General features: G+C 39.4%; 3 protein-coding genes across 5 annotated transcripts; 2 read left to right on the top strand and 1 right to left on the bottom strand.

Moving 5' to 3' along the window:
* Nucleotides 1–2,123: 2,123 nt before the first annotated feature.
* On the bottom strand, nucleotides 2,124–4,695 carry LOC137596206 (uncharacterized). The gene is made up of 7 exons (XM_068316516.1): nucleotides 4,633–4,695; nucleotides 4,301–4,517; nucleotides 4,057–4,172; nucleotides 3,853–3,964; nucleotides 3,541–3,742; nucleotides 2,893–3,231; nucleotides 2,124–2,259 (listed from the first exon to the last, which is right to left on the bottom strand). The coding sequence occupies exons 2-7, from the start codon at nucleotides 4,371–4,373 to the stop codon at nucleotides 2,124–2,126; spliced, it is 978 nt and encodes a 325-aa protein (XP_068172617.1). The 5' UTR covers nucleotides 4,374–4,517; nucleotides 4,633–4,695.
* A 5,141-nt stretch (nucleotides 4,696–9,836) lies between these two features.
* On the top strand, nucleotides 9,837–20,630 carry LOC137596856 (uncharacterized). Of its 3 annotated transcripts, none has more exons than XM_068317629.1 (10): nucleotides 9,837–10,093; nucleotides 11,220–11,347; nucleotides 11,665–11,780; nucleotides 11,994–12,079; nucleotides 15,234–15,450; nucleotides 15,712–15,824; nucleotides 15,928–16,039; nucleotides 17,646–17,847; nucleotides 18,006–18,332; nucleotides 18,474–20,630. In XM_068317629.1, the coding sequence occupies exons 2-10, from the start codon at nucleotides 11,274–11,276 to the stop codon at nucleotides 18,607–18,609; spliced, it is 1,383 nt and encodes a 460-aa protein (XP_068173730.1). In that variant the 5' UTR covers nucleotides 9,837–10,093; nucleotides 11,220–11,273; the 3' UTR covers nucleotides 18,610–20,630. The 3 variants fall into 3 exon arrangements, with proteins under 3 accessions (XP_068173730.1, XP_068173731.1, XP_068173729.1); XM_068317630.1 differs by having other exon boundaries at nucleotides 9,837–10,247; nucleotides 12,003–12,079; XM_068317628.1 differs by having other exon boundaries at nucleotides 9,837–10,247.
* si:zfos-464b6.2 (uncharacterized) lies at nucleotides 19,947–23,933 on the top strand. The gene is made up of 9 exons (XM_068317627.1): nucleotides 19,947–20,032; nucleotides 21,077–21,192; nucleotides 21,415–21,500; nucleotides 21,733–21,949; nucleotides 22,207–22,319; nucleotides 22,424–22,535; nucleotides 22,956–23,157; nucleotides 23,290–23,616; nucleotides 23,758–23,933. The coding sequence occupies exons 1-9, from the start codon at nucleotides 19,965–19,967 to the stop codon at nucleotides 23,930–23,932; spliced, it is 1,416 nt and encodes a 471-aa protein (XP_068173728.1). The 5' UTR covers nucleotides 19,947–19,964; the 3' UTR covers nucleotide 23,933.
* The last annotated feature ends 631 nt before the right edge of the window (nucleotides 23,934–24,564 follow it).

The raw sequence follows: 24,564 nt of genomic DNA, 5'->3' as shown, positions 1-24,564 counted from the left end.
CCGTTCACTCCTTCAAGCTGGTAGTTCTGATGACTAATTATCTTTGTTATTAAAAAAATATTATAAAAGCTTTTGTTGTCTTACCTTGGCCTGTAGAAGGTCTATGTGTTTGTTCCCCGGAACAAAAACCTCTTCCTTTGTTCTTCCTCCTCCTTTTCTTCTTTGAGCTTTGAGTATCTCAATATCAAAATGTTGTGACAGTTCATTAAATGTTGAAGAATCAACTCAAATATGAATAAAATCTATTAAAATGATAGAACATACTTCTCATTTGAATGCTTTATTGTCTTTTTCCTCTCTGACAGAGTTTTTGACTTTCAGTCATTACATCCATCATTAGTGTATTTATTTCAGCTGTCAGGATTTTCTCTCATGACATGAAATACAGCAAGAAGATGTTTTATACATGCTGGCCACCAGTCGGGACTCTGAGCTCCACCTCATTGGTAAAAGATGTACTTTTGACTGGTAGACCAGTTTTGATAAATTATTAAGGTTAGTATATATCTTATATATACAATAAACACAATAAAACTATGTGCATCTTTTGTCATGTCCTGAATTTACTTTCATGACTTGTACGATACATCTTGTATATAATGTGTATACTGTACATACCATTTATAAGGTACTGCATGAAGCCATATTGGATAAACTGTTGAAATACCTACTATTCATTCATTCATCATCATCTTCATCCGCTGTCGCAGGAAGATGGAGCTTATCCCAGCTGATTGAGGGCGTGAGGTGGGGGAAACTCCAGGCGCAACGCCAGTGCACCGCGGAATACCTACTATACCTATTATATTTAAAAATAAATCATACCTTGCAGACATCCTACATAGATTTGCCGTATATTTGTCTCATGAGGTACATGCTGATTGAATAAATAAAACAGCCCGGAAGTACAGTATGTATTTTGCATGTGTGATGACCCCATTAGACATTGTGGACAATTTTATGCAGATTATTTGTCTATCATGTACTAGAGATGAGGAATATGATATTTTGCCTGAGTGAAGAGTGCTGAATTCTGCAGTCGGTTCTGTGATTTTGATAGAATTGATAAGTCGCTTCAGCTGGTGCCCTGTCCTCTGTGACAGGACCCTGAAACAGCATCTGCTAATGGAACTGATAAATCTTCAGTGTGACTCCACCTTAAGAAAGTTACCTGAAGACATTTCACCTAAAGGGGCATCTTCAGTTCAGATATATCCATAAGGACACGTCACATAAGGGCATTATTATACTTGACTGAATTATGAATAGAAGTGAGTAATAACACAGCAATAGCCCAAGAAATAACCTTTTTGTATTTTATTCTGTCAACTGTTAAGAAACAATAATTTCACAAATACAAAAACAACATTACTTTCTTTAAAAATTTGCTTCGAGACTATAACAAAAGTAAAAAAGAGGGGAAGACTTTGTGGACCATTTGTCAGAATATATCATCTCATTTCCAATTAAAAACATTCATAACTTATCAGGCAAAGTAAGAATAGATTAAATCTGAGGAACAAACTTTGCTGGCAGAAAATAGATTCATGTTTGTGACATCATCCCATGATGCAGCTGAATAAATTCACTTGGCAAGAAATCTAAAGATAAGTTGGTTCAGTCAAGAAAAAACATCAGCTACAAAAATAACTAAAACAAAGAAACAACAACAACAAACATTAACGTTTTTACAGGATTTTATATCTACAGAATATTTACAGTGTCAACAGGTTTTGCAGACCAGATCGGACAGTAACGTAACCTGACGTGTAGCAGGTGGTGCTAACTCACGCTAGCTTCCATGGACTTCTGGCGTCCTGTGTTGCCAGTGTGCTCTATCTTTACTTAATATGTGTGTATGCTTGTGTGTAAAGTGGCATGGTCATGAAATTTTGAGGAAAGCAGCTGCAGTCAGATAATAAATAACAAAAATAATTAAAAAGGATCAACAAAAGAACTGTGAATCGCTCCTTATCAATACCAAAGATCCCCAGTCAAATAGTGACTGCGTCCACACTTTAGGTTCTGTGAACTTTTCGGGAAGCCTCTGGTCTCCTACAACTTAGTTCTTATTTCCATATACACTAACACACAAACGTGCACACACAGATGAACAGAGGTGGCTATAGGGTGTCCACTTGAAGGAGTCCACTGTCCATGAACACAGTCCTGACAGCTGAAGTCAGCTGGGTGCTGTAGCTCAGAAGTCGGCCATTATAAACCAGCTGTCCTGGTTTCATGTCGGGGTCCCGTGCCTCTCTGCAGACACGACACAGACATGACATTTATGAAACAAATTGAACTTCATTCAGAGCAAGTCAGACTCAATAATTGATCCATGTTGTATGTTTTTAGAGTGTGGGAGAAACTCAGAGGGGCTAGAGGGACCGCTGGTAGACACATTACCCCAACTCTGGATCTGAACCCAGGTCATTCTTGCGGTGAGGTGCCAAATACTATGTATTTTAGACGAGGGTATTATTCATTAAAGAACTGTTTTGGGTATGATTATTGTTAAATATTTATTGGACAAGAGAGCTAACAGTTCATACCATGCAAGTTTCACTGCTGTCTGACACAGCAGGTTCTTTAAAGACTGGTTTTAAAATCCAATTGAAATAAAGGCGAAACTGGTTCTTTTTTTTTTTTATAGTATCAATAAAAGTTTTCCCTTCCAAATTCAACTTCTCACAAAACTGATGTAGAATCCAAAGTTGACCAAATATTTTTAATCAGATTTCTAAAGGCTTTACTTTAAGCTTGCGATTGTTGGTGTGGCAGAATGTCCAGTTGTGTTGGAGAACAGGGTGTCATTCGGGCAGCGGCAGAATGATTACCTTTCAATCACCAATCAATATATGTTTAAGAGGATGTATAGAAGCATCACGCTACCTTGTGTGGTGCAACAGTGCTATGTGCCGTTCAACCCAGGTGATGCCAGTGTTTGAATTCTGGACTCCATGGACGGATGTTGAGGAAACAGTTCGGGGGTTGAAAATGATCTTGAAGCCGCCAAAAGCATTTTCAGAAGTGATGGGTTCATGGTACAGGTGAGCCAGGATGTTCACCCCGGTTATATTCTGCCATTCGGGACAGCAGCTGCTCAGTGGAGGCAGAGTTGGCGAGCCAGGAGGAGGCAGATCCACGGTGTTCGGGAACACGTTGTTTTCAAACATGTAGGTCAAGTCAGCTCCATATTTTCTTTCCAGCAGCGGCAACAACTCCAACCAACTGGTATCAGAATGATAAAAAAACACCAAATACTTCCATTTCTAAGCTATTTTTGTGCATTAAATGCAAAATAACCCTCAAAACAACTAAACAACAACAACAAAAAAGTATTACACAATATCACTGCAATGCTGAAGTACCAATAACTGCTCTACATCCTTTAAATCTCTAGATCATTAATACATATAATTAATCATATTAAAGTTAAACTCTCTTCTGGGATTGTGCTTCAAACAGATTGAGACTTCAATCCAGGCATTATTTATCAGGACTAACATGTAGAGTCATCAGAGAACAAAAATATCTCACTTGTCGACTGACTGAGGCAGAATCAGCTCGTCTATGTCGTGTTGGGCCAGGTATTTGGTCTCATACATGTATCTGTATAGACAGTCGTTGAGAGCAGGGATCTGGCCAAAGTAGTGGATGTCACCTGGTGAATACTGAGGCAGCCAGCTTCGTGACACTTTCAGGTATTTGGACACTGACCAAGGAATCACCTCTACAAAACCTGGGATTGAAACAATGGAAAGATTAAATAAAATTAGAGATATAAGAGATTTTGCATTGGCTTTCATAATGGGAAACTGCTTGCAGTGATGCAGTGCTTGTTAAACTCACCTTGCTTTGTGTAGTAGTCCAGTATGCGTTGTGTTTCAGAACTGCAGTTAGTCTTGTAGATGGCAACTTTGTTCACTCCTAGTAACTTCAGCATCTCCAAGCTCTGGACGAGCTGCGGATCAACACAGATGTGATAATAACAGACATTACGTTCTTGGTCAGCATCTTCAAAAAAATGATTTTAAAAACTCATTATGACATTACCTGTAGCACATTGATGAAATCAAACATGGTAGAGAAGCAGACGGTGAAGTTGTATGTAAAGGAGTCCTGTTTTGGCTCCAAGTTCTTCACCTCGTAGAACTGTTTGTCGGATTTATCTGACAATAGCAATGAGCATTACCAAAGTTAACAGCACTCATTTTCAGGCCAGTGGATGGTTGAGGCCAAATCTCTCCATCCCTGGAGCGCTGACACTGCATGGCTAAATGTCAGAAGCCTTCAGTACCTTTAGAGTTGTGTGCAGCAGAGGTCACAGTGATGTGAGTTGGGGTCTTGCAGCCGTCAGGGAGAGGGCACATGATGTTCGACGTCCCATATTCAAATCCAAAGTGATCATAGGGTGTGTAGGTGAAACCGTCAAATATGTACCATTCCCCCTCACAGCAGAGATGGCATCGATAGTCTGCCCTCTCGTTTCTCAGTATCACTGCAATAACACGGACCTGGTAGCAGAAGACAAGACAGAATACGGAATTTACTCTTCAATCATTTTTATTTAAAAAATTGTGGTGATCTAGTCAAATGATCGGTGGCCACCCTGCCACTGCCTGCACACACCTCCCTTTTTCCTGAGCGATGCTCCTGATAGGCTGACAGCAGCAGCGTCTTTGTCCCGTTGACCACTACAATTTGTCCATTTGGAACTGCATGAATGAATAATGTTATACTGAGTGTTACCAATGCACACACACAATGCACGCACGCACGCACGCACGCACACACACACACACACACACACACATATACAGTATACATGTATTTCCTATCCTCTGCAGGTTGTGATGCAAGAAGTGACTAAGTTTTTCTTTATCATAACCTGAAGCTGCCACAGACTGTAATTATTCACGCCCTGCTAATACTCAATAAGGTAAAAGTGTTGACGGACAGATTTCTATGCCGTGGAATAATTTTTCCGTTAAAACGTAACAAGTGTGTCTGAAAAGGATGACAGGTTTGGGTGTGTGAGGCTTAGGGTATAGGTCAGCTTTGTTAAGTAAGTGTCTGCAGACAACAGCGCAAGTCACCGAGAGAAAAGAAAAGCCCCTATAGAATGAAGCATAAAACAACATTTCCATTCAAAGCTACCAAGCATGAATGTTTGTCTCACATTGGTTCAAAGTTGCTCAACATACTACTATAATATGCTTTTATAGACCTCATCCGCTCAATAGACTTACAGCAACATGGACAGTTAATGCTTCAGTGAATAATAATCAATCAACAAGCTGATGGGTCTAAAATGCAAAAAGGCTTTCCCATCCCACAAACCCACATTCATTACCTGTGAATATTCGTTTGTGTGTGTGTCTATATATATATATATATATATATATATATATATATATATATATATATATATATATATATATATATATATATATATATATATATATATATATATATATATATATATTTATATCTATCTATCTATCTATCTATCTATCTATCTATCTATCTATCTATCTATCTATCTATCTATCTATCTATCTATCTATCTATCTATATATCTATCTATATATATATATAATAATATATATATAATAATATTATATATAACCATATATATGTAACCATGACTAACAATTTCTGCATTCGCCGTCCCAACAGCTTCATATATTTGGTAAAAACAAATATGATTATCTACAACATACACATTCAGAGTGTTTACAAGGAAATAAAAAGATGTCAGATCTGGCACAACACTGTTTCATAAACTAAAAATAACAGCACATTTAATTTATAACATTTGAGCATTCTGTGAAGCGTTTTCTGGTGGCTGGGTTAGCTGGACACATTGACAAAACAACCGAGCAAGAACGTAACTGACCAACCAAGGATGAATCCCATCTTATAGGCCACAATAAAAAAATGTATAAGGTATAAGATGACTAAAGAGATTTTTTTTAACTTCCTCTATGCAGGTGAGCTCCTGAGAATTCAAAGGACAATTTTGTTTTTAGTTTCATTTTTACTCATCATTTTACAGGTCAGGGCACTACTGGGTGTAATTTCAGGTGTTATTATTATGGATGGTGGCGGATTACTGGTGTGGTCACACCCAAATGTTCAGGGAAGAACATTATGAAACGTGTTAAATAGATAAAAAGCATTATGAGGTATTAAACACATATTTACTGAAGAAAATGTGTTGAATGTCTATTTTAATTATTCAACAAAAGGACCATTAATATATCACAACGTTTATTTTACTACAACAGCTTTAATTTATGTCCGTCAGTGTATGTTTGTGTATATACACATTTATATATATACACATACAGTATATGGGCATATAAGTAGAAAAAGAAGCTTAGAAATGAAAATAGAAAATATGAGCTAAGAAGAAAGCTTTCCTGATGACTAACGTTAGACAGTAAAATACATTCTGTGTGAAAGTTAGTCATGTGACTTCATGAGTAGATCACCTATATTTGTGGGAAAATGCCCCCGAGGCGCTGCTGGTTGAACTGGGTCCTGAGGCTCACTCTGGTTGTTGGTTATCTTAGAGTACGGGGTCCAGAACTGGAAAGCCCTGTTAGACCTGTGCATCCACATGACAACTCATGATTAACATATAATTTTAGAAAGAAAGGAAAATGTTGCCAGAAGAAGGAACAAAATGTGGAACATGTGCACGCATGCTATTGTCAGGTATCAAAAAAAGGAACATCTCTGTACATCTATGGATCAGCACTGAGAGAACAGTCACAGCTTCCAGCTTGAACACAATAAGGGTGACAGACATTCCTCTCCTGCCAGTGCATTAGCAACAGGCTAAAAAAACCAAAAAGCTAAGGATTTCCCACTTTCATTGAAGAAAGACACTTCTATTAGTTATTTATTTTTATTAATTGTTTATCTCATCTTATCGTGTAGGAAAAGCTCAATGTAGTAAATTAAAAATGATTCATCTTTTAAAGGCACCTCTTCACAGGCGATGTATAAGAAGTAAGAAATGAAAATGAGAACAGAAAAAAACTTTGTGAAAAATAATCAGATATTTTAATGTAAAAATAAGATGTATATTTATAAAAACACAGTAATAATATGTTTATTTGTGTACCAACCACACCACCAACACCAATAACAATACCAACACCAACCATAATAATAACAAAAGTAATAATAATACTAATACTAATAATAATAATGAGAAGAAAGTTGAGATATGAGAATCATCTTCACACTGAAACAGATCAAGCTAGTAAATTCACCCACCTGTAGATCCAGACCATCAAAAACATAGAGAACATGGGGATGAACACCAAGAATCTGAATCTGCTCTTGAGGCACTTCATCAACATGTCGCCTCAGCTCACATAGGTTTCCTGGTTAATGATGAATGAGGGATTTACCTTTTCTTTAGGTGTTTCGTCTCTGCATTGACTCAAAAATATCAGGAAACACTAGCAGTTTTCAAGAATCCCAGGACACACACACACATGCAAACACTGAATTCAAGTTAGCTGCAACAAAGATGAGGAATCTTGTGGAACAGCTTTTTTAGAAAGGCACATACAAAAAAAAAACCCTTAGGCATGAAGTCCACCAATTGTCAAGCGTTTCTCATCACAGTGGGCAGAAAAAGAACGTAGCTACTTATGGGTTAACAGTATATATATATGTGTGTATATATATATATATATATATATATATATATATATATATATATATATATATATATATGTATACACACACATACACACACACACTGTATATATACAGTATATACAGTGTATATATCTATATATATATATATATATACTGTATATTAATATATTTAAATAACAGTTTAATAATAATTTCATTTTGATGAAGCTCTTTCCCTCACTCTGCTCCTTGTTTTATGAGAAAATGAGGATTAATGAGATTGGAAATATCAAATTAGGTATAACTAAGATGATTAACTGAATAGACACACTGATTTGAAACGGAGCCTGCAACGGGAGTTAACGCTAACAACTCACCTTCGACACACTAACACGCATGCACACACATATGCACACACACACACACACACACACACACACACACACACACACACACACACACACACACACACACACACACAAACACACACACACACAAACACACATTCACATGACAAGAAGATCTCGTTACACATCACATTCTCCAAGTAGCCGTCCCTTTAGTGTGAAATGGACGGCTGTGGATCGGTAGAGCGATCGGCGGTTCGATTCCTGCTCCCCCCCAGTCACCTGGAGTGTGAGCTGACAGTGGAAGTTGTCAGCTCACCTCCCGAGAACTGCCGAGGTGCCCTTGAGTAAGGTTCCATCCCCCTTTACAAGATGCTTTTTTGGGGGGCACCAAGAAGGAGCTGTCTACCACTCCTTGTGTGTGTATTACAGGGGCCGGTACACACTAATATATACAGTCAGGTCCATAAATATTGGGACATCAACACTATTTTCATCTTTTTGGCCCTGTACACCACCACATTGGATTTGAAATGACACAAATAAGACGTGCTTTAACTGCAGACTTTCAGCTTTAATTTGAGGGTATTTACATCCAAATCAGGTGAACGGTGTAGGAATTACTACAGTTTCTACTACAGCCTTCCAGACTTCAGGCTGCCATTGGCTGCAAAAGGATTAGTAACCAAATATTAATAGTGAGATTCATTTTTGATTGATTAGTTTGTCCAATTACTTTTGGTCCCTTAAAAAGTGGGGGGCACATGTAGACACTGTTTTAATTCCTACACAGTTGGATGCAAATGCCCTCAAATTACAGCTGGAAGTCTTCACTTAAAGCACATCTTGTTATGTGTCATTTCAAATCCATTGGGGTGTACAGCGCCAAAAGGATGAAAACAGTGTTGATGTCCTAATATTTATGGACCTGACTGTATATACTGTATATGCATGCGTTTGATTGAATTACTAGGGTGTGCTCAAAAACAGTATACAAAATTTAAAACAACAACGTCCCACGTCTCCCCCTGCAGTCGAATGTCGGACATGCATGTTCGCCTCCATCCCCGTCCACCGGCTCCATCCACCTGTTTAATGTTATGCTTCTGCATTGATATCACCTGGTTTAAATGACCAACACGCTTTGCAGCTGAATACGTTTCACAACTTCACTTTAAAACGAGCAGTGCCTTCTACCGCAGACTGTGAGCTCCAGGTGTGTTCACCTATCCCGCCCACGTTGGAGATGACACTCCTAATAAAGACGTCTTCATCCCTACTGTTAGTCACTTATGGCGAGACGCCGCCCGTGAATTTGACCTTCCTGCTGAAAGACCATCTCATCTGAGACTTCCAACAAACTCACAAAGATCATTTCGTCACTCTTTTTTCATGAACTACATGAAAAACATGCCACACATCCTCCCAGCAGACCACTCAGACCTCAAAGAACTGAAAGAAGAAAACATTCTCAAATCTGGATGATCAGTGTAATCTGCACTTCTGCCGTCCTTCTGATAATATGATGTATGTCAACATGTTTACAATATGTGAATATGTATATTTCATATGTTGCATATGTTAGTATTTATGCATATTAAAGTATGACCACCCCGCTGCCACGATCGCATAAATTTCCCCACTGTGGGACAATAAAAGATTATTATTATTATTTCCAGGTGTAGGGGTGAAAGGCCAGATATACTCCGCACATGGAGTTAAACTCTTGCTGTGGGCTACAACGGTATACCCACTGCGCCACCCTCCCAACTAGAAAGTGTTGTGCGTAATCTTGCCTTTTGTGCGTCGAGGCTCAAACCCGGGGTTTCTTTGCTGTGACTGTTCCCGGAGGAAGGAAAGTATTTGATTCTTTTTGTTAATTGATTTGATTTAATGAAATCACTGAGTAACAACACACTGCGCTCCTGCTTGTAGCGGCTCTGGATAATTGGTTGACCCGCTATCCGCCGCTCCTCCCTGGATTCCCCGCTGCTGCTCCGGCTTTCTGCTCAGTTATTCTGTTCTTCCTGTTCGGGTTGGGTTCGTGTGCATTGATTGCTGACTCACCCATCGTGAATGGGGTGAGACTAGTAATGGTTGATTTGATGTGGATTAGAGCCTTTATTTGTATTCCCTTATATCTGTGTTAAATTATTTGTCTGCATTTCTTCATTTGGATTTCTTTTGATAATTTTCTCACGTTTTCTTGCATCCACACCGGATCTGCTGAGCACTGTAAGTATGTTTTATTCGTCTTCTTATCCGTTCTATGGGTAAGGTGCGCCGGGACAACGGTGACGGTGGTGAGTTCCCTTTGTAAGACCCGGTCCAGTCCTAATTCCGCTGCCCTGCCCGAGTACTCATTTTATATCCTGTGCGTAATCCAGTTCTGGCCGACTTTGTCACATTTGTAATTAGTATTATATATTTGATATAATATACTATTAACTGTGTGCACCTGGGATCAGCTTTGTGGGTACTTAGCTACTACATAGACAACATATTTTCATGGAAAAAATAACTTTTTATTACACCTGAGAATATATTTGATTATATTTTCCTTCAAACGTTTGATTTATTAATCAGGATTCCCTAAAAACTAGAGTTAAAGAAAGCTCTACCTTTATACTTGTAGCTCCCCTTTAAATCAGATGATTTCATTTGAATATTTGAGCAGTGTGTAAACAAAAAGAAACAGCATTAAGTGAAAAAAATTCGCACAGATTTGGTAGCAAACTATTAGCTTCTCTGAGTATAGCTGTAATAGCTGTAAGAATAATAATTAAAGATTTTCTTTATAGCCCTGTCCACACTCCTGTTGACTTCTCTCTTACAAAGCCTGCTGACAATGGACACAAGATTTCTCAGAAGCAAAGCTGAAATAATTAATTAGTCATGTCTAGAAATGAGATATTTGTGATTTTTACGAAAACAGGGACAGTTCCAAGAAAACATGAAAAAAACATCACTACTTGGTTTTGGAGTAGATTTGCACTGTGCCTTTGTTGCTTCATCCTCTTCTAAACGAAGAATAAGGAGAAGCAGAAGCTTTATTTACATAATTATACAAAATTATAAGAGTCAAGAGCAGCTGCTGTGACCCGAGCCTGCTGCCACAATAGACCAATATAATCTATTGTCCCGAAGATGCTTGTTTTTTTCTCCAGTCAGACATGGAGGGAACATGAAAACTCTCTGCTCATCCAGATTCACCTCCTGGATCAGAGAAATGTGAGCTGACAACTGTGAACCAGAGGCAACATGTTGAAGTTGAAGTCCGTATTCTTCGTCTGTATCGCCGTCCTCTCTCTCACCCTGCTGACCTTGACCTACCGGTGGGTGGAATTACAGATGTTATTCAAATATATATAAATATGGCTCACCATGAGTAGTAGATGCAGAGAAAGAGATTTTTATTTTAAACTGAACTTTGGTAATAAATTAAACTGTTGTCTGGGGCAACAACTGGATGAAAACAATGATTTCTAATAATTTTTGAGTCGCTTTTGTTTGACTTCCCGAAATTAAAAATGAGAGATTAAACATTAACACAGGCAGGAGTCAATGCTCGGTAATAAATCACTAAATCAAAGTTTAAATCTTTGTGCCAAATAACATGTTGATGTCTGTTAAATCATCTACTGTGGTGCAGGTTTGATCAGAAGTTCCCGTTCTGGACCCTAAACAACAAAACAACCGCCCATGTGAATAACCCTCAGGGTTCGGAGCGACCAGCAGTGGCCTCACAATGTGCTCCAGGACAACCAGGTGAGCTAAAATGTCACAACACTTTAATTTAAACCTACTAACATACATCAGGACCCTACAGCGGAGGCTCAAACCTGATCACTTAAAATCTCTGTTTAAAAACTGTACAGAGACTGAGCACGAGTGTAATTCTATGAATCAACATCCATCTTAAAGAGTTTTAAGCCCATCTTCTCTAAGTTTCCAAATCAGTTCAGTTGTTTTACTCTGCAGTTTTGAAAGGACAAATGGTGAGTGTGAAGGGGACAAAGACGGTGCTGATGTCGGCGTATCAGGAGCACCGTACAGGTAAAAGGGAGGTGAGTTCAAAGTCTCCAGGATCCTTGCTTTGCTAAAATGTACATTATAATTGATTCTGGAAACTGGTTAAATGTCCAGATTTTGACTGAAATGTAATATAAAATTACATTTCAGTCAAAGTCATCATTATGGATAAATTTTCATAAAATAGATACAGTGAAATAAAATTTAAAACTACTGTATTCACACCGAGTTGGCACGGTGGGTAGCGTTGTCACCGCACAGCTAGGCTGTTCTGGGTTTGCATCCCACTCTGTGCAGTGTGCGTGTTCTCCGCGTGTCTGCGTGGGTTCTCTCCGGATTCTGACTTCCTCCCACCTCCAAAAACACCCCTCACTCGTAAAGTGGAAGAAGCGGAGAAAATTATATCATTTACAAGTCATATCATCTACACGAAAATGGATGGATGATTGCCGTATAGATATAGAAAGGAAGAACATTGGCTCTGGACTCAAGAGTACTCAATTTCTAAAGCCCTCACTGCAAACAATAGAGCTATATTTCAGCTAGTTAATTATTACAAAGCACTTTTCATACAGAATAGTCCAAAGGTTGATGTGTCCCACCAGGAAGAGGAAGGAACAGAGTTTGATCAGTGGATTTAGCATCAACCCTCCAACCCCCCCTATTAGCTCTTCTTCTAACACTAATATTAGCATGTGAAATAGTGTAATATATTCTAGCTATGCATGTGCACGTCTGCTCATACAGAATAATTATAAACACGTGAGGACAAAGTAGGTGTAAAGAAAAAGCATGTCATGACAAAATGAACAGTGAGAATGACACAGGAAATAAACCGAATGCAGAACCACAAGGAAGATTAAATGTCTGTGACGAACTGACTTGGCAGAAATATTAATGGTCAATCAATCTCAGACTAATTCACACAACTCCTCAAACTATAGAGATTTTAGATTAAAAAACAACTACAATAGAAACAGTAATAATTAGGGTTGAGCCGGGTACTGGTTTCAGACGAGCATCTGGTACGAATAACGCATTTTTGACAAGTATGAGCATGATACGAGTAAAACTCGTCAATACTTGTGCTCCTTCATTCATTCATTCATTCATTCATTCATTCATTCATTCATTCATTCATTCATTCATTCATTCATTCATTCATTCATTCATTCTGAGCGCTTCAACCGCTTGCGCAGGTCACGGGGAGCTGGACCCTATCCCAGCTGGCATAGCTGAAGGAAAATCCTCAGAACTGACCATCTTCACGCTCTGTGATTGGCAAGTCACACACAGCGCCCGCCCCTCGCTACAAAGACACTTCAGACATCACTGCAGTCAGAGCTGTTGCTGCCCCACTCTCATACACACACACACATACACACGCACACACACACACACACACACACACACACACACACAGACATTGACTGATCTCTCTGTGTGTGGCTTCACCGTACCTCACGTTGCTTTCCTTAATTTTTCTTCAGCATTCCTCTATTTCGCTCTATTTAAGGTTACTTGGTGCACTTCTTTCTTGTTATGCTTTGTTGCATGTATGCGGTGCATTTGACCAGACAGCTGAAAACTGCTCATGTCGCATTGGTCACCGCCTCCACTCCTGTCGTTTTGTTTTTTTTACCTGCTTGCTCTTAATTTCAGTTCAAATTAATGATTTATATACTGCATAGATCAGTGTCACTAATGTGTCATTAATGTCACCTTTTTCAAAGAACAAAACCAAGACAGTTCATGACTCACATGGAATTACCTGCCTGCAAATCAGTGTGACTACTGCTGTTGTTATTGAGAGACCAGTTCAGATATGCATGGCTTCACCTTGGCAAGTGCTACTCTGATGTCATTTTCACAGCAAAGTCTGTTTCTTTTGTTTTCCATGCAGCTTAAGGAAATGTTCCTTTATTTTTGCCAGTGCCAGACTAGAGTTGCTCAACTTGACTTTACAAATCATGCAGAACGCTGACTCCCATCACGTTCAGTTATACAGTACATGTAAATTCACGTTGCACATATTCGTCTGACCATTTTCTTTTTTTGCTCAACATAGTTACTATAAATTAAAATAATAAGAAAGCAATCAGATGACGGACCATCATGACAGGCATAAATAGACTACTGAGTGCCCAAAATCCCATGTAGCACAGGTAGGCTAATCGATGTATCGTGATCACCTGCAGCCAGTGATGGCTAACAGGGGCGTGTCATCACGAATTGACACGATGTGTCACACGTACACAGTGATTCGTGTATGTTTGGCAAAAACAGCCGACACATTGTGTTGGATGTCTTGTCTCAACCTCCATTTCCGCCGAACCCTGAGACCGACTCACCAAACCGCTGGGGTTCGATCGAACCCAGGTTAAGAACCACTGGCATAGATATTTTAACTGTTATATAGCGTGCACACACACATGCACAAACATACACACACACAAACGCACGCACACACACCTTAATCAACATTGTTTAACTTTGTGCGAAAAAAAATTGCAAGACCATTAGGTTGTAAAAATAAATGAATGATTGATGGAAAACAGTTTGATCATACAAATAAAAAAAAAAATTACAAAGAAAAAAAATTAGAAAGTTGTGTTGAGTTTGAGTTCTTGTTCATGCACACTCTGTAGTTCATAATTTCCTATTGCATTGCGTTGTATTCATTAATGAACTTCATGTTCTGAGTTCTTAAAAAACATCATAAAAACATCATAAAAAATTGTTGCTTTACTATTGCGATCAAAGGCGTTGAATCTGAATTCTGAGGTTGTTATGTAAATATTCACTCAAACACTGAAGAATATTCATGTTCTTAGTTTATAAAAAACATGTTCTGTAAATAGTTCTTTTACTTTTGTGATCAAAAACATTGGTTTGAATCTCAATTTTCAGGCTGTTCTGTAAATAGTTGTAAAATAAACAATAAATATAGCAACCTCTGATCAAACCACATCAATTTCAGACTTGAAATAATGTAAAGATTTAAGCCCCACTCATTTCCGGTCAAACCACACCCACTTCCGGTTTCAGCCACGCCCATTCCGAGCACAGATACTCATACAGATAATTTAGATGGTTGAACAGATACAGATAGTGGTGTACTCGCTTATCCCTAGTAATAATAATTTTAAAAATCTCAAAAGGTCTTTTGTTTTTGTCTTCTGGTACCAGGTCCGTGTTATCGCAGTAGTGCTGAGGAGCGAGACAGTAGCCTATCGATGCCATTTCTGTTGTCGGGGGCAACCACACATCTCTGAAGGTTTCAACAACATCCACAGTGATCACTTTGGCTTTAAATATGGGACAGCAGACATCATGTGTCCCATCCCCTCAAGCTGTGAAACCCCGTCTCATATCGCTGTGACGTCGGCTGAAGACGACCCTGAAGGTACTGAAGGTTCTGTTCAGCAGATTTGTAGTCATGCAGAGGCAGAAGACGTCTAGGGGTGGAAATGTCAGGCAGTGTGTTGGTGGGGGGGGGGGGGGGGGTGAGACATGTTGGGTACGTTGAAATTCTGTCCAATATTCAATGTTGGCCAGAGACTGAATTTGATTCACTTCAGTGATCCATCCCATTTTACTGGACAGTATGGAATGGGACACACTTTACTTCTCAGGAATCACAAGGTTCAACCTCTCTGTTCCATAGAGGAATCTGAAAAAGAGTTTTTGGAAGTTTGGAACCAGAATCCAAAAGACTCCTTCAATTATAACTTTGTTGTCTGCGTCTCCACCATGTTTGACTTCACCAATGTATTGCAGGTAGTATTGGATTGATATTATAGAAATTGTCTGATCACATTCAGATTTTTGTATTTCTAATTTTCCATGAAACTGTCAACTAAATACCTGTGTTCCATTGCAGCTGGTCCAGAGCATGGAAATGCTAAAGTTACTGGATGTAGACAGAGTGGCCATCTATAGAACCAGCAACAGTCCTGAAGTACAACGTATACTGGACTACTACAAAAAGACAGGTGGAGTATAGTGGAGATTAAATAAGCGTAACACAAAAATAAGGAAATTTATCTTTGGAGATTATCTATTTGTTGTAACAATGCTTCCTGGAAGTAAATCTTATATCGTTGGAAAGCCTGTATAATCCCCTTTAATATGGTGCCACACTTATAAGAAATATACATTTGTGGGGAGAGCAGCAGAGATAAGTATCTGGGTTGTGCCCATGAAAAATGGGAAAAAAATGTTACTGCCCAAACAATCCTGAGCAGACTGCCAACAGTCAATCATTGGTCTCATTGGGCTGCCTGGAGGTCTGCCATAGACCGTTTGTGCTGGTGGCGACCACACCTGCACTGGAACCTGGACATGTGGAGGAACGTTCAATGATGAGCCCAGATTCTGTCTTTGGCTGTTGGATTGTTGGATTGAAGTGTGCAGAAGATGTGGAGAATGCCATGTTGATTACTGAGCTGACAGAGAAACATCTTTTTATGGGGGCAGTGTGGTGGTGTTGGGTGGCGTCTCACTCACTGGAAAAACAATGCTTGTTGTCATTGGAGGTAATCTCAATGTAGAGACATAAAGATGAGATTCTGCAACTAGTGACGATTCCATATCTCCACAGTCTGGGAACAGACTCCATCCTCCAAGATGACAACCACACAGCGAGGTTTATCGGAGAGTGTCTCCAATTTTTGGGAGTGGAGAGATCATCTTGGTCGTGCGGTTTGTGCCAGGGTGATGGACACAACCATGTTGACCCACTTGTAACACGTGCTGGTTGAAGAATAGGGTGCCATCCCACAGCTTTGTATGACCAGGCTGGTGACCAGCATGATAAGGAGAGACCAGGCTGTTGTGGCTGTGTACGTGCTCCTGTTTGTTAAATGAATCAACTGTTACATTGTCAACATGTCTTGTTTCCAATCCAATCCAATCCAATCCACCAAACAGGAGTCAATGGCAGGACAAGCAGTTTATCGTATTTTTCTTGGGGGCAACCCAGATACTTAGCTCTTCTGGTCACCCCACAAATGCATATTCCTTACAAGTGTGGTACAATTTAAAAGAGAAATAACAGGTTTTCCAATGATATAAGATTTATTTCCAATAAGCTTCCTTACAACAAAGAAATAACCAAACAGAAATGTCCTTACTTTTGTGTTAAGTATATATTATATGCTTATTTTCTATTTGTATGAAAGCACTAGAAGTGTAGAGTCCCATTAAAAGTTTGCATAGTACAGACAAGCTAACACTAAGAGGACATCTAGATGACTGGAACCATATTAAAAATAAAGGAGCCAACCCTTAATGTGGATCTAAAACGTACTGAAACGTACCCTCATAAAAAGATGTAATGACCCTTTGTTGTTTAGATAGTGGCAGCTGGTCTGAGGTAGCGTTACAATCGGGCAGGTGATTCATGACTGCACTGTTCAACGTGAATCCATTGAGCGCTGCTAAACAGTTTCAGGTCCCCATGTACAGGTAATGTTTCAATGTACATTCAAGCATAGAGGCTATGATGCTATGAGAACACGGTGAAAATGAAAATGTAAAAAGGAACCCTCTTGGCTGCTAACATGTCCTTCTATTCTGATTGTTCTGATGTCTCCTCAGGTTTTGTGGAGGTGATCCCTTGGTCTCTGTCCAGATTTGTGAATGTATCTCGGGACTTTGACCCTGCATCTGGTCCAGGTGATCTCCACTACTTTGGCCAGATCCCTGCTCTCAATGACTGTGTGTACAGATACATGTACCGCTCCAAATACGTGGCCCAGAACGATATAGATGAGCTTATTCTTCCACAGGCAGTCGACAGGTAGACGTTATTTTAATCAAGCATTTTTAGATTATTCAAAGCTTTGTCAATCCAAGATTAAGTAAATTTATGGATAATTACTGGATTTCTCAAGGGTAACTTTTTTGTTGAGGCTTAAAAACACGTTTATTTCATGAATTGTATTTTAATGATTCCAGCTGGTCGGAGCTGTTGCCTCTGCTGGAAACAAAATATGGTGCCGACCTGTGTTACATGTTTGAGAATAACGTGTTCCCCATCACGGCCAATCGGACCCCGCCTGGCTCCCAGACGCTGCATCAGGAGAGCAGCTGGACACTGGTACCTGGAGTGAACGTCCTGGCTCACCTTTATCAAGAGCCCATAATTCCAAAGACCTTTAACTGGAACTTCAAAATCATTTTCAACCCCCGAGAGGTGTTTTCCCCATCGGTCCATGGAGTGTTGAGCTCAAAGAGGGGCTGCGCCTGGATCGACAGGAGCATCGCACGGATGTACCACACAAGGTCGATCATTATTATATGATTCTAATGGAAACGTTCACGTTAGAGGACAGAGGTCCTGCATTCATACCAATGGCCTCAAGGTGGGGTTAAAGGTCAGTTCAGTTTGCATTTGAATGTCATGTCTGTTTTCTGTCTGTGTAGAAATCCGAGACAACTGGACCTGACACCAGACCAACTGATTTACGATGGCCGTCTGCTGAGTTACAGCGACCGTTTGACACCGGCTGTCAATGCTGTGCTGACAGAGAGTGGACTTCTATCACAGGACATCATATAAGAGTCACCATCACCACACTACAACCATTCTGTTCTCCGTGTTGATGGAGGTCCTCCGTGTGCACAGTCACACACACAATCACAGCAAAGTCCATGAACATCAGGGCTGAGAGGCCAAGTGTTGAGCGAATGATTTACTATTATGGGATAGGATTAATTACTGATTAATAATAGATATTTCAGATAGAATCCCCCCATTGACGGAATACATTAGATTAGATTAGATTAGATTAGATTAGATTAGATTAGATTAGATTAGATTAGATTAGATTCAACTTTATTGTCATTACACATGTACAAGTACAATGTAATGAAATGCAGTTTGGCATCTAACCAGAAAGTGCAATTAGTTTAAAGTGCAATTAAAAGATATACAGAAAGGACAGATAAGAGTCAAAGAGAAGGGTCCTTCTCTTCCACACAAAAACTTCTCAGCAAACATTGAATTGATATGACAGACCTAAACACACATTCAGTATGTGCAATTCAAAGTCATAAAGCATATCTGATGATGTCATCAAATTTCTACAAAATTTGTAGAGTACAAAAGTGAAAGAAGACTTTCCAGGTGTCATTAAGGCTCTGTTTGCTCTTTCTGTCACATGTTAACATAGGATATCTAGATATCCCATTTTTCCACATCTTTATAACAATGGAGGAAGTCTCCAAAAACCAGTTGCATGTTTACAAAAGATTAGTTGTGCAAAAAAAATTTAACCACATTAACTGTCTGGAGTTGACAGAAGCCTGTTATATCACTTTTTGTGCCTTATGAACTTAGAGTTTTCTTAGCTTGTCTTGCTCTTCCTGTTTCAGCCTGTACCAACTAGTATCTGCCTGTAAGTACACTTAGTGTACATCTAGTAAATATTTGATGTGGTCAGGGCGTAGATGGCTGTTTGTCATTTATGTGTTGTCTCTGTGATGAGGAAGTGATTTGCATTTGCCCTATGTCTTACTTATTCATCTTCTGTCATCTGAAGCAAGCTTCATTGGTTAAAAAAAAAAATTAAATAAACTTTTATTGATTTATGGAAATTACATGAAAAATAGGTGCGTCACTCGATCCCTTTAAGCAGTAGCTGCTGGTACGGCCTGCAATCTACATAGCTGACTGAATAATGAGAATACTAGCTTAATTTGGATACACAAGAGCTCTGCTGGCAGACACTTCAGCGACGGGTTTGTGGCAAAGACTGAACCCTCCCCCTGGTAGTTTTGCTTCTTTTTATAATAGATTTTAATTTCCTTCTTTTTATTGGAGAAGAAATTATACTAGTGACGTAGATCTGCCTGTCCAGAACTCCACCTGAATCAAAGGAAAACATTGAGTGAGACCAGCAAGACTGACGTGATATGTCTAGGATGAAGTTAATCCTGTGTTTCACCAGCATCTCTCTCATCCTGCTGCTCTGTATCTACCGGTGGGTAAATCTAGTTAAATTCTATTAATAAAGACACAAGAAGAAATGGCATTCTCTGAATCATGATATTGTCTTTTCTCTGCCTCCGTCTTTTCCATATCAGATAAAATTGTGCCACGTAACATGTGGCCATGACTGCTAGCATTAGCATCTGTAGTTTTACTATTTCCTGTATAGGAGTTCTCTAATCAGCAGCTTCCTCCATATATTCTGAGCCACTGGATATATTTTAAATGCATATTGTTTTCTTTTGCTTGTCTTTCTGTCTCTTCCTTCTGCTCCATGCCGTTGTCTCTCTATCACTTTCTGTCTGTGCTTTTGTCTCTCCCTCTCTGTCATTATCTCCCTGCCTTTCTGTCTGTTTCTATCTCTCTCTTTCTCTCAGATGGGCGCCCACTGGGTCTTGGGTTCTGCTCAAGGTTTCTGCCTGTGAGAAAAAAAAAAGTTGTTCCTTGCCGCTGTTGTCACAGTATTACTCATATGGTACAATTTGGGTTCTGTTTTACCCTGCAGGCCTTTCTCTGCTCTACATGGAAAGTGCCTTGAGATAACTTTTTGTTATGATCAGGCATTATAAATAAAAATTAATTGAATTGAAGGTCCCATATTATACTCTTTTTATTCAATGTCTCATAGCTGTCAGACATCCAACTACACTGTATTCTAACTGTATTGCCACGAACTGAACTGTGATCCTGAATTTCAGCTGTTTAAAAATCGCTCAAATGAGCTTTACTAATAACACGATGTTTCAGGCTTGTGCCATTAAATGCTAATGAGACTCATAGCATGGCCTATAGTTTACGGTGGATGTGGAAGGTGTTGCCTGAGATACAAATGTCTGACTTACGAACATTCGTAGATATAGATATTCATAGATATGGACAACCGTTGATTGAAATCTGTGTTGATACAGAACTGTTTCTTTTCTAGATTCAAGTATTTTGCAGAAATATGAAGGACCACTATATATCTATTTATAGAGACCAGAAGAAAATGTGTTTTTCATTATAAGACCCCTTTAAGTCAACTGCTGTGGTACAGGTTTGATCAGAAGTTCCAGTTCTGGACCGTGAACAACAAACCAGCCCACCATGTGAATAACCCTCAGGGTCTGGGGCGACCAGCAGTGGCCCCACAATGTACTCCAGGACTACCAGGTGAACTAATGGCTGCTGAATGCATAACAACACTTTAATTTAAACCTACTGACATACACCAGGCCCTGCAGGGGGTGCTCAATCCTGACCACCTAAAACCTCTGTTTGAAATCTATACAAAGACTGAATACTTGTATATATCTTCTATCAACAACTGTCTTAGCATGATTTAAGGTCATCTTCTCTAAGTTTCCATATCAGTTCAGTTGTTTTACTCTGCAGCTTTGGAAGGACAAAAGGTGAGGGTCAGCGGGACAAAGACAGTGCTCATGTCTGCGTATCAGGAGCACCGTACAGGTAAAAGGGAGGTGAGTTCACAGTTTGCCCAGTTTTCCTCCCTGTGGTGCTGATTAGATTATGGCAATAGTACAATACAGTAGAGGGAGCATAAATGGACATTTCCACTTCAGTACATTACATGCAGAACCACAATGAATCACGATATTCAAAGAAAATCTCCCTGACAAATGGACTAATAAAGAAATATCCCCAATATCAGACTAATTCACAACATCCCCACATTTTGTCTTCTGGTACCAGGTCCGTGTTATCGCAGTAGTGCTGAGGAGCGAGACAGTAGCCTATCGATGCCATTTCTGTTGTCGGGGGCAACCACACATCTCTGAAGGTTTCAACAACATCCACAGTGATCACTTTGGCTTTAAATATGGGACAGCAGACATCATGTGTCCCATCCCCTCAAGCTGTGAAACCCCGTCTCATATCGCTGTGACGTCGGCTGAAGACGACCCTGAAGGTACTGAAGGTTCTGTTCAGCAGATTTGTAGTCATGCAGAGGCAGAAGACGTCTAGGGGTGGAAATGTCAGGCAGTGTGTTGGTGGGGGGGGGGGGGTGAGACATGTTGGGTACGTTGAAATTCTGTCCAATATTCAATGTTGGCCAGAGACTGAATTTGATTCACTTCAGTGATCCATCCCATTTTACTGGACAGTATGGAATGGGACACACTTTACTTCTCAGGAATCACAAGGTTCAACCTCTCTGTTCCATAGAGGAATCTGAAAAAGAGTTTTTGGAAGTTTGGAACCAGAATCCAAAAGACTCCTTCAATTATAACTTTGTTGTCTGCATCTCCACCATGTTTGACTTCACCAACGTGTTGCAGGTAGTATTGGATTGATTTTACAGGAATTTGTCTGATCCCTTTCTCATTTTTCTGTTTCTGATTTTCCATGAAACTGTCAACTAAATACCTGTGTTCCATTGCAGCTGGTCCAGAGCATGGAAATGCTGAAGTTACTGGGTGTAGACAGAGTGGCCATCTATAGAACCAGCAACAGTCCTGAAGTACAACGTATACTGGACTACTACAAAAAGACAGGTGGAGTATAGTGGACTTGAAACATATGTTTATTTTGTAGCACAGGCAAGCTCAGATGACATCTAGATGACTGGAACCCTTTATGTGTATCTAAAACGTACTTTACCCTCATAAAAAGATGTAATGACCCTTTGTTGTTTAGATAGTGGCAGCTGGTCTGAGGTAGCGTTACAATCAGTCAGGTGAGTCATGACTGCACTGTTCAATGTGAATCCATTGTGTGCTGGTAAACAGTTTCAGGTCCCCATGTACAGATAATTTTTCAATGTAAATTCAAACATGGAGACTGTAATGCCCTGAGAGCATGGTGAAAATTAAAATGTCAAAAAAATGTAAATATGTAAAAAAAAGAAGACGTAAAAACAGCTGTCTTGGATGTTAAAGTGTACTTTTATTCTGATTGTTCTGATGTCTCCTCAGGTTTTGTGGAGGTGATCGCTTGGTCTCTGTCCAGATTTGTGAATGTATCTCGGGACTTTGACCCTGCATCTGGTCCAGGTGATCTCCACTACTTTGGCCAGATCCCTGCTCTCAATGACTGTGTGTACAGATACATGTACCGCTCCAAATACGTGGCCCAGCACGATATAGATGAGCTTATTCTTCCACAGTCAGTCGACAGGTAGATATTCTTTTAGTCATGCATTTTCAGATTATTTAAATTCTTTGATAACCCAAGATGAAGTTGTGGACTTTTTTGGTGTTGAAGTTTAAAAACACGTTTATTTCATGAATTGCATTTCAATGATTCCAGCTGGTCGGAGCTGTTGCCTCTGCTGGAAACGAAATATGGTGCCGACCTGTGTTACATGTTTGAGAATAACGTGTTCCCCATCACGGCCAATCGGACCCCGCCTGGCTCCCAGACGCTGCATCAGGAGAGCAGCTGGACACTGGTACCTGGAGTGAACGTCCTGGCTCACCTTTATCAAGAGCCCATAATTCCAAAGACCTTTAACTGGAACTTCAAAATCATTTTCAACCCCCGAGTGGTGTTTTCCCCATCGGTCCATGGAGTGTTGAGCTCAAAGAGGGGCTGCGCCTGGATCGACAGGAGCATCGCACGGATGTACCACACAAGGTCGATCATTATTATATGATTCTAATGGAAACGTTCACGTTAGAGGACAGAGGTCCTGCATTCATACCAATGGCCTCAAGGTGGGGTTGAAGGTCAGTTCAGTTTGCATTTGAACGTCATGTCTGTTTTCTGTCTGTGTAGAAATCCGAGACAACCGGACCTGACACCAGACCAACTGATTTACGATGGCCGTCTGCTGAGTTACAGCGACCGTTTGATACCGGCTGTCAATGCTGTGCTGACAGAGAGTGGACTTCTCTCAGTAGACATAATGAAGGAGTCCGGACTGGATCTGGATAAAAGGACAAATCTGTGAATTTCTGCCTTTTTTTATCATTAAATTTTAAACAATTTGACTTTCCTTCATCTCTTTACTTTTGATTTTGAAGACTTTTCTGATTTTATCATTTTCGCATCACAGTCAAATGATTAATTTCAATTGCACAAAAATATATAACATTAACATACACATATATGTAGTTCCGCTTGTCGAAGACGGAAATCAGCTATTTTTTCCACTCATTTGGATATTTTTTGTTCACAATTTTTGATGTACTTTTCTTTTTGATGTAGCTCTAACTACAACTCTTCTTTTTAACCCAAGTTTAACATTATATGTCTATTATTTATGTATTACAATTTTTAAGTGCTTTTAGTTAAAAATGATTAGTTTTTAGTTTAAAATAATTTATTGGTATAGCATAATAATGTTCATGGAAATGCTAGTGCTTCATGTAAAACTTATTTAAATGTTAATTTATATAAAAGGTGTGCAGTAATCTACTATAATAACATCTTACACTACAATGCTACAAACATGATGTAATCTTAGAGAAAAATTGGTGTTATTATAAAATACAGTAACAATGTAAAAAAAAACTATAGTAATTTGTTGATATTGATCACTTTGTAGTGGTTGTGTTTATGTGTGTGTCAGCTCAAATGTGT

The sequence above is a fragment of the Antennarius striatus genome, chromosome 6 (genome assembly GCF_040054535.1).
Source record: "Antennarius striatus isolate MH-2024 chromosome 6, ASM4005453v1, whole genome shotgun sequence".
Lineage (NCBI taxonomy): Eukaryota > Metazoa > Chordata > Actinopteri > Lophiiformes > Antennariidae > Antennarius > Antennarius striatus.
Note: the sequence above shows the minus strand (reverse complement) of the source record. Positions and strands in the feature narration are given on the sequence as shown.

What these genes read in the sequence shown, in the direction of transcription:
- LOC137596206 (XM_068316516.1), bottom strand. Translation starts at nt 4,373, where the DNA reads ATGTGCCCTCTCCCTGACGGCTGCAAGACCCCAACTCACATCACTGTG. An exon ending in TGCTGCACACAACTCTAAAG is followed by an intron (nt 4,173 to 4,300) that starts GTACTGAAGGCT and finishes TGCTATTGTCAG; the next exon opens with ATAAATCCGACAAACAGTTC. An exon ending in GCACTGTTGCACCACACAAG is followed by an intron (nt 2,260 to 2,892) that starts GTAGCGTGATGC and finishes TCGTGTCTGCAG; the next exon opens with AGAGGCACGGGACCCCGACA.
- LOC137596856 (XM_068317629.1), top strand. Translation starts at nt 11,274, where the DNA reads ATGTTGAAGTTGAAGTCCGTATTCTTCGTCTGTATCGCCGTCCTCTCT. An exon ending in CTGCTGACCTTGACCTACCG is followed by an intron (nt 11,348 to 11,664) that starts GTGGGTGGAATT and finishes ACTGTGGTGCAG; the next exon opens with GTTTGATCAGAAGTTCCCGT. An exon ending in GGCTGAAGACGACCCTGAAG is followed by an intron (nt 15,451 to 15,711) that starts GTACTGAAGGTT and finishes TCTGTTCCATAG; the next exon opens with AGGAATCTGAAAAAGAGTTT.
- si:zfos-464b6.2 (XM_068317627.1), top strand. Translation starts at nt 19,965, where the DNA reads ATGTCTAGGATGAAGTTAATCCTGTGTTTCACCAGCATCTCTCTCATC. An exon ending in ACCGTACAGGTAAAAGGGAG is followed by an intron (nt 21,501 to 21,732) that starts GTGAGTTCACAG and finishes TTCTGGTACCAG; the next exon opens with GTCCGTGTTATCGCAGTAGT. An exon ending in CTTCCACAGTCAGTCGACAG is followed by an intron (nt 23,158 to 23,289) that starts GTAGATATTCTT and finishes CAATGATTCCAG; the next exon opens with CTGGTCGGAGCTGTTGCCTC.